The 10107-nt window shown below is 39.3% G+C and overlaps 1 protein-coding gene across 1 annotated transcript; it reads left to right on the top strand.

The window, feature by feature from the left end:
• Positions 1-1627: 1627 nt before the first annotated feature.
• Positions 1628-4325, top strand: LOC115707015 (uncharacterized). The gene is made up of 2 exons (XM_030634810.2): positions 1628-2276; positions 2678-4325. The coding sequence occupies exon 2, from the start codon at positions 2765-2767 to the stop codon at positions 3596-3598; it is 834 nt and encodes a 277-aa protein (XP_030490670.2). The 5' UTR covers positions 1628-2276; positions 2678-2764; the 3' UTR covers positions 3599-4325.
• The last annotated feature ends 5782 nt before the right edge of the window (positions 4326-10107 follow it).

Below are 10107 nucleotides of genomic sequence, written 5' to 3'. Positions count from 1 at the left end.
TCAATACATCATAGCGAGTCACAGTTCTTGAATATATGCTGATATTTTAAAATTGAGGAAAAATTGTAATGTGATTCATACCATTGGTAACGGGTAGAGGATACCAAATTCATCAGAAAAATTGATTAATTAATACAAAAATCAATAAAATGACTGACCTCTATATATTGTATTAGTTTATTAATTTTATTTATGTTTGTAGGAACTTTTGCGAATGTGAAAGAGTTCTAGCCGTCTTTGATATGGCCAAGCACGTCCTTTGATTATCTTTTGTTAATTGTTAAGGGAAATTTGATATATTATGCTTAAAAGTTAAAAGTGGTGTTTAATTAAACCAAAAATATAAACATAGTAAATATATGTCAATTTTTCAATATTCTCCCAAAATTACCCCTATCCTTTCACTTTCCCCCCATTCTCTCTAACAGCCCCCTCTCTCTCTCTCCTCCTTCACGCTCAATTCGAACCCCCAACGCTTCCCCTCCGTTCGAACGCTTCCCCTCCGTTTGAACCAGCAAGCTCGAACCAGACAACCCCCTAATCAACCCAGCCCCTCCATTCGGCTCCCACGACCCTCTCGACCCCAAGCTCCGACGAACGACCCGAGCGAACAACGAGACCCACGAGCGAACAACGAGACCCACTCCAATCGACTCCAATCGACTCCATCGACGGACGGCCTCTCGACCCAATCGACCCGAGCGAACAACGAGACTCACTCGAATCCCACTAACCCCACTCGAATCCCACCAACCCGAGGTTAGTTTTTTGGAATTTTTCTTTGAATTTTATCCTTTAAAATGCATACATTTGTGGTTGATTCTGGTATTGAATTGAAAGTTGCTATTTTTTATGTTATTTGTGATAAATTGTGCAATAAAACTGTGGGAAGAATATGGGTTTCGAGCAATAGCTGTTTTCTGGGTTTTTTATTTATTGTGCGATTTTATGCGATTTTGTGCGACGTAATACGAGTGTGCATAGGTCCTGGGTTTTTAGATTATTGTGCGATTTCTATGCGATTTTGTGCGACGTAATGCGATTCTGTTAGGTTATTGTATGAGATAGTTTTTTATGCGATTTTGGGGGACATTTTGGCGATTTTTGGCGATATAATGTGAGTTACTGAAGTTTTTTTTGGAATTGGGATTTTTATGCGATATTGAGCGATTTTGTGCGACATTTTATGCGATTTAAGTGTTGAAAGTTTTGTTAAACTTAGAAATGACATTTTTGGTGATTTCTATGCGATTATTGTGCGATTTTTACAAGGTAGTTATAAATTTTGTAGTTTTGGTTAGGCGATGTATGTGCGATTGTTATGCGATTATTGTGCGATTCTGTCCAATTAATTAGATTTTTTGACTGTATTTGCAGATGGCTCCAGAACTCATTCTTCCCTTGGCTGAGCATTTTCCTGGGCGTATCACTTACAGAGGGAATGGGTACTTTGCTTCAATTAAAGCAAAGTTTGAAGCCTTCAACTTGACCGAGAGGGTGAAGGAAACTCCTTTTGGAGTTTTTTGAATGCGAATGAACTGAAATTCTCCAGGTTGATTGTGCATCAACTGCTGTTGAGGAAAATGAAGTTGAGTGAGGTCAAAAATGATGAAGTCTGGTTTTACATGAGTAAAACCGAGGCCAGATTTGGAAGGTCTAAGTTTGGATTGATCACTGGCCTGAAGATGAGCGGTGGCCCCTCGACTGAAGAATTGACTACACTATGTGAGTCTGATCGGATATTGCGAAACTACCTCAATAATGCCAAACGGGTCACTTTCAAAACCCTTTGGCTAGCTTTTGAGGCGTGCGATGTGGCCGACGACGTGTACAAGCTGGGGCTGTGTGCATTTGTTGAAGGTGTGCTACTATCAAGGGCTGAGGGTGTTTATATATGGTCGGATATGTTGAAGTTAGTAGAAAACGAGGAGAAGTTCTTTGAATATCCGTGGGGCCTTCTTTCTTATCAGAAGTTGTTGTCATCCACAGCCAAAAGTATGACTGACCTGAGGAAGAACTACATTGATAAATCTACTAAGGATAAGAAGAAAGGGAAGAATGAGAAAAAAATTACTCAACCTGAGGCGAAGTACAATGTCTACGGATATGCACCGGTGCTACAATACTGGGCCTTTGAGGTGATGCAAGATTTGGGGAAGAAGTACGGGCAGTGTAGAGGGACTAGATTCCCTCGAATGTTGAATTGGAGCACCCCCAACACGGTTACGAAACATGATGTGAAGCAACCTGATGTCGCTACACTATTTGAGAAAAGGGTATGTCAATCTGACTTTCTTTGTTGTTTTGGTATTTGTTTTGCTAAACTGTGATTTTGAACGATTTTATGCGATTTCAATGCGATTTTTGTGCGATTTAAACATGTTTTTTCATTTGCCTCTGTTTTATTTTGCGAGTTTATGCGATTTCAATGCGATTTTTGTGCGATTTAGACATGTTTTTTCATTTGCCTCTGTTTTATTTTGCGATTTTCATGCAATTTTTTGCGATTTTACTATGCTGTATACGGGTCTGCTATTTTCTGCGATTTTATGCGACATATATGCGATGTTTGCGCGACTTTACTATGCTGTATACCAACCTGTTATTTTCTGCGATTTTATGCGACGTATATGCGATGTTTGTGCGATAATTAATTTTTTTTCGTTTCTTTTTTCAGATGGTTGTTCTTCAAATTTTGTATCCTCGGAATTGGGAGGTGGACTATTAGAAGAGCAATTGTGAGGGTGAGGTCCCCACGGTGGAAATGGGGTTGGATGAGGTCGAAGAAACGCAAGTCGGGGTGCAAGATTCGACCGCATTCCAGACCCAAGCCGAACGGGTGGCGGATTATGTGAAAAGGTCCAAAATTATTCCACCATCCCCACCCAAAGAAACACCAGACGCCTCCACATCTGCCACTGTGCCCCCAACGCCTGCCACTGTGCCCCCAAGCTCTGCTCCAGCCAATGACTCCGACTACCTCTTGTTGGCTAAGAGATTGGAGAAGGTAGAAGCGCAACAACTTGCGATTCTCACTGCCCAGACTGAGATGAAGGCTGACTTCAAGAGAAGTCAGAAAGAGATGAAGAATCTTATCATGGATCAAATTGCGACCGTGATAAGTTTGTTACAGAAGCAGCCTTCGGAGCCGACACAACCATCAGGGCCGGCACATCAATCAGACCCGACACATCCATCAGACATGGCAGAGCCATTACAGACGGTACATCCATCACCGCCGAGAGATGATGATGATGATGATGATGTCTACCCAGAAGATTGGCAACCTGACATATGTGACGTTCCTTCTACTCCTGCAAACGTCATTGTCATTTCACTGGGTGATACAGAATCTCAGGATGTGGAAGAGTTGCAGGGGCCACCAGCTGGGGTGGACTTCTGCAGGGTTAGGCGAAAGCGGAAGCCGGTTTTCTTGAATGACTACACAGCTGGGAAGAAGAAACAACGACATGGGCCCGTGGTAGTAGACACAGTGAAACTGGCGGACTCCCGGCTGTTAAAATTTTTCCAGAAGTGGATCACTTACGCTAGGGACAACGGCCGTCCTAGGGATGTTCACACTGGCGTAGCCACTTGATCCTGGTTTGTGAAATTGATGGTGCTGAACGAATGGCTCGACGATGCTGTAAGTTATTTCTTAACATGATTAATTTATTGTGTTTTTAAATGTTTGTGCGAATTATATGCGATTTATATGCGATGTTTGCACTTTCTGTTAAATCTTTATATGCGACTTTTATGCGATGATTGTGCGATGTTTGTGTGATTATTCATTAATTTATGTATTATTTTTGCGACTTATATGCGATTTATATGCGATGTTTGCACTTTCTGTCAAATCTGTATGTGTGACTTTTATGCGATGATGGTGCGATGTTTGTGCGTTTATTCATTAATTTATGTATTATTTTTGCGAATTATGTGCGATTAATATGCGACATTTATGCGATATCTGTCTGACTGTTTTCTTTTGGAACACAACAACTTGATGCCATGGCGCACTTATTGAGAAGAAGACGGACCCTGTACCCAGAAGTCTACACTCGAAAAGGTGTAGTTTTGGACACTTCTGCTCCACAGATATTTGCCATGTATTGGAATTTCTATGAGGGTGACAAGAGCAAGATGAAATGGGATGAGGCCGTTATGAATTACGTGCAGGGGATACCGCACAGTTTCTCGCCATGTTGGGAGAACCAGGATTACATATACTTTGTCTTGCACCTTCCCAAAGAGCGCCACTGGGTGGCAGTTGAGGTGGATATTGACAACTGGGAGATCATTGTATATGATTCTGATATCGGTGTCACCCCTGAGGAAGCCATGAAGTCATATTTGAAGCCTTACAGCGAGCTATTTACGAATCTAATTCGAGCTAGCGGTTATTTTCCATACAACAATTATGTACATCCGGTGGACTTGGACGATCTCAGTCAGCTCCTACCCCTACATTATAGACGAACTACCTCTGAGGTTGCACCACAAACGGAGAGCAGGTGAATCTCTCTCTCTCTCTCTTTTTTTTTTTTTATATTTTGAGTAATTTATTTAATTTTGCACTCCATTATGAATTACTTAACTTAATTGTTGCTAATATTTAGTAATTTTTTTATTTGTAGTGGCAATTGTGGAGTGTATACCATGGAGTACATTGAGCACTGCATGCTGGACCGGTCGTTAGAGCATGTTAATGATGGTAACATGCTCACCTTTAGACATAGGTGGTGTGTGGACTTATTTTACCAGAATTTAACATGGTAGTTTTTTATAGGTTTTTGTAATGTTATTCTTATACACACAAACTTTTGTAATTGTATTATAATCTCACCAAAATTATATATATCAAGTAAATTTAAAGCTATTTAAATTGTTGCTTCTATCAATTTCTTTATTTTTTTTTTATTTTTGATAAATACCTGTCTTATTGTTATAACAGTAACTATGGGAAATGATGACATCTTGAAAAATGATTCTGGTAAGAATCGCATAAAAATCGCACAATATCGCCAAAAAATAAAGAACTAAACAAACTAAAAAATCAAGATCCTATCAGTTAACATCGCACTAAAATCGTACAGTAATCGCATAATATTGTTAAAATCGCACAAAAAATACCAAATATCATACATCGCACAAACATCGCATAATGTCGCCTAAAAGTCACTAAACATACCAAAAAGTATTAATCTAGGAGAAAATCGCACAATATCGCATATAAATCGCACAATGTCGCATATTGTTAAATATTCATGCGATAGTCCTGTTAAACAACAACCAGCAATACAACACATATTCATTTAAATATTAGAGAAACAGTTCAAACTCGAGCTTTGCATGTAGCTCAGTTGTGACCTGAACCGTGACATAGCGAACAATGACGAGGTTCCCCTACCACCTGACCACTAGACGGTCGACGCTTCGTCGGTCTTCTACCTGCATTGCTCTTCCTAGGCTGACATACTGGTTTTTTCTCCACTGGTACCCCAATTCTTATGATCTTGATATGTTCCGGTAGTACCCACTCATCCTCCTCGGCAACAATATTAATTGTGGCATCGTAGATCTTCTTCCACGTTTCTTTAGTGTAATACGGAGAGCAAAGTGTGTACACGCTAACATTCTGACCAACTGCGGCGGCACATGCATGGGGACAAGGGATTTTGAGCGTTTAGAAAAGTCCGCAAGTGCATGTTCTCTCCAGTAAGTTCACATCACCACCTCTCTCACCTTGAGGACTCGTACCAACGTTGAACAATTGGGCACCATTACGAAGGACACTCCTGAACATACCATCTTTGTGTTGATCCTTTAAATCATTTTCAAAAGTAGTAGCCAAAGGAGTAGCGCAGTTACTAGCCTTTTCGAGACGAGAAGCAAACCAATTTTGAAGTGTGAACCTGATGAAGTCAACCAAAATAGTTACTGGATATTTTATGAATTCTTCTGTGACCTTGTTGAAGCTTTCGGCAGCGTTGCTTGTCATTATGTTGTACCGATCACCGGGACAATAAGGACGAGCCCACTTTTCAAACCCTATTTGCTCGACGTATGTAGCAATGGCAGGGTCCATCTGTTTCAGCACCTCAAAATGCCTATCACATTCCGTCTTGTTCCATGCGTAAGCTGCAAGCCATATTTGCTGGTTACATACATCAGTCTTAAACTTGTGAACGACATTCATAGTAATATGCTTGAAGCATGTACAGTGGCATGCTTCTGGGAAAACAACATCAATAGCATGTTCAATGCTTTGATGCCTATCCGATATGAACATAAGATTTTCAACCTCACCAATGGCTTCCTTCAACTTCCGCAAGAAATACTTCCAAGAGTCATGATTCTCACTGTCAACAATTACAAAGGCTACCGGAAACAATTGGTTGTTTGCATCGTACGCAACAGCAACTAACAGTGTTCCTCCATACTTCGTCTTCAAGAATGTTCCGTCGATACTAATCACAGGACGACAAAACTTAAATTCCTTCCTACAAGCATCAAGTGACCAGAAACAGTACTTGAACCGGTTATCCTCGCTGACAATGTCAGTAATAGTGCCTGGATTCTTCTGTTCCAGCATGTAGAAGTAACCATATAACTTCGTATAAGATTCTGCTGGAGTACCTCTCTTGTACATAACTGCCTTCTCTCTGCATCTCCAAACTTTCTCATAACTCATCTTGATGTCATATTCATCAAACATATCCCTCTGTATGTCTTTTGCCTTGTAGTTAGATCCATCTGATGTGTACTTGTTCTTAATAATGTGACCAATGACCCACGGTGTTGCTTGCCGGTGATCAGAATGTCTAGAATCCAAGTTACATGTGTGTTCGTTGTGAAACACAGTAACCTCAAACATGTCACAAAGTGCCTTTTTCTTCCCCCTTAATCTCCATTTACAATTTTCATCCTTACAAGTAACGTAAAACACATCAGTGCCAGACTTACTTACCATCCACTCAAAATTATTTTTCAGTGCATACATTCCCACTACATTCTTCAATTCTTCCTTGTTTTTGTACAACTTGCCAAGATATATCTCCCCTGAAGGCGTACCACTAAGAGATGTTGTATACACATTATTTTCCTCTATGTCTTCCCTTGTCCACACAAGAGGTTTGAATTTAGTAGAAACTTCAAATTCAGATACAGGAGCACTATCAGAAGGACCTGGCCGACTGCTACTAGTTCCTGGTGTTTGGCGATTCTCACTACGGGGGGTCTTCTTTGTTGCTCTACTTGGTTGCTTGGAGTTAGTTCCATCCTCAGGGGAGGTACATCTGTAGTCACATCATCATCCACACCCAAATAAACCACAGGATCATTGTTGTAAAAGGGAGCATCGAACTCATCTGAATGATGAAATTCGATACCCACTCTCTCATCATCTACATTAGTGCCAACTTGCTCGACCAAACCAACCCCCAGATCAGTTTCTGGGACACAGGTCCCAACAACAATTCTAAGGGTTACATTTCGGGGAGTCTGCTCCAAATTCACATTCTTCTTCACCTTAGTCACAAATAGTGGCAACAAGTTGTCCACACTCATTTTTGCCTTCATGCTCAAGAACACTCGTAGTTGACTATCTTTCACTAAAACCTCAGGTGGAAACTTAGTGCCTTTCATGTACATGTAAAGAACTTCTAACTTTAATTCATACACCAAGGGGTCCACCTCCAACTCCTCATGCAAAACTTCACGCAACTTTTCAGTGTACAGTCAATGTCTAATATCAATGTCTTACTTTTTGAGGAATCAAATACCCAGTTGAAACCCTCCAAAGTCCAAACGCCATCAAACAGTACAGGCACAAATACAGATGAATCTGTCCCAAAGAAATACAAACAAACTTACATTTCAAAATCAGCATACTATATCGCACAGTAAATCGCACAATATCGCACAATATCGCCTTAAGCTAACATAATATAAACCAGTTATGATGTTGCACAATAATCGCACAACAATGGAAAGAAATCGCATAACGTCGCACAATATCACATACTCAACAAAATCGCATAATGATGCACAAAGATCGCACATAAATCGCCAAATATTACAATCGCACACATAATCGCATTTAAATCGTACAAAGTCGCCAAAATTAATCATTTCATCCCTAACCTTGGACTGCTCATGACATCGCACACAATATCGCACAATGTCGCATAAAATTGCATAAAATAAAAAAACCCAGAAAAATACAGACTGCTCGTAACAAACTCTACCTCGATTTCAAGGACACAAAAGCCACAAATTACAACTAATTACGTTCAGATCCATACAATACAATAAAAAACAACATTATTTACTAAGAAAAACACTTACCCATATGTTTGTTGAGTGTGGTGGATGTTGAGGGTGGAAATGGTGGTGTGGGAGTCGGTCGTGGACGTTGAGGGTGGAAATGGCGGCAGTGAGCGGTGGACCTTGAGGGTGAAAGTGAAAGAGAGAGAAAGTGAAAAAGAGAGAGAGAGAGAGAGAGAGAGAGAGAGAGAGAGAGAGAGAGAGAGAGAGAGAGAGAGAGAGAGAGAGAGAGAGAGAGAGAGAGTGAGCACGAGATGGAATTGTAGAATGAGGAGGCTGAATTTTTTGATTGTAGGAGAGAGGGACATTTTGGGGTTAAGATTAAAAGATTAGCATAGTTAAAAAACTTTTGTGAGGGTGGCATAAAATAACACCATGTGTGTTTTTTTAGCATAAAATGTCAAATTTCCCATTGTTAATGTCAACCTTGTGAATTCATTAGTCATTTTAGGGAAAAAAAAAGTTAACGCAAGAAGGAGCACTACTTTTGATATGTTTGTCGATTTCAACTTTTTGTTTTAGAGTGAAAGTCCAGTGAGTGAGTGGCTTAGTGGCAAAGTGCTTACTCTTAAGTAATTTTTTAAATGAAATAAAAGTCATTAGTTCAAATCTGAATAGGGAGTCTTAAATGTAAGACCAAATCAGCCCCTTGAAATATCTTATGAATATTTATGCTTAGTAGGGATCAGACTCAAAAGAACTTAGAGCATCTCTAGTGGTAGTATTTTGGAGAGTTAATGAGGTAAAAAGTTTAGGTAAGAAAATATAGAGATGTTATATCATTGGAAATAAAAGAATGTTATTCTTGAAATTTATATTGGTATCACACAATAACTTTGATGCTATATTTTTTTTAAAATAAAAAATTAAGTAAGTAATATATAATATAGTATAAAGAAAAAGATTTATATATAATAATGTGTGAGATTATAATTATAGTATTTTTAAGTGTTATACTATTTGAGTGTTTTTAGAAATAAGAGCGCTAATATTGATATGAAAAAAATATAAAATAAAATATTATATTTTTAACACCTTTAAAGAATGGGTAAATGGCGGCAAAACCCCCAAAAATTTTGTTTTGGTTTCACTTAAGCCTCAAAACCCAAATTTGTGCGGGATAACCCCCAAACCACTATACTGTTAGCAAAAACACACATTTGTCCCCCTGACCCCGTTATTTGCCTACGTGGCTCAGTCCAAGTAAGCAATTGCTTGCCATGTCATTAATTATTATGACGTGGAAATTAAAAATAAAGGTTAATGAATTTTTTTTAATAATGCCTAATTAGGAAAAGTAAAAGACAAAAAATTAACAGAAAAAAAAACACAGACTTAAATTTAAAACTTCCAAACCCAAATCTATATTTTCTCAGTCACGAAGATCTGGGTTTGCAAAGGAGGGAAAATCCTCAGACCCCATTTTCACCCACCGGTCGAAGTTGAAGAGAAGAGAAATAAAAGTGAAAGTATTGGGTACCTGTATTTGTCCTACATTGTTGAAGCTGAAGACCACAAACCACCAAAAAAAATGTCTGCGGGGCCTCACTACTGTGAATGTCTTCCCCCTCAAGTTGCACATATGATAACATCCTGGACAAATCGGAATCCTGGACGAAGGTTCATTAGATGCCCATGCCATGATGTGAGATTTGTTTGCCCTAATTTTTATTTTCTTATCTCTCATTTTTTCCTTCTGTTCACTATTGTTCCTGGTTGTGGCAGGAAGTAGAAGGGTGTGGTTTTTGGATGTGGTACGACCCACCCATTTGTCAA

This window comes from Cannabis sativa, chromosome 4 (assembly GCF_029168945.1).
Source record: "Cannabis sativa cultivar Pink pepper isolate KNU-18-1 chromosome 4, ASM2916894v1, whole genome shotgun sequence".
Classification (NCBI taxonomy): domain Eukaryota; kingdom Viridiplantae; phylum Streptophyta; class Magnoliopsida; order Rosales; family Cannabaceae; genus Cannabis; species Cannabis sativa.
The sequence above is the reverse complement of the archived record's forward strand: the minus strand, read 5'-3'. Positions and strand labels throughout refer to the sequence as shown.

Excerpts from the sequence above, each read along its gene's own strand:
- LOC115707015 (XM_030634810.2), top strand. The coding sequence starts at position 2,765 with ATGGGGTTGGATGAGGTCGAAGAAACGCAAGTCGGGGTGCAAGATTCG.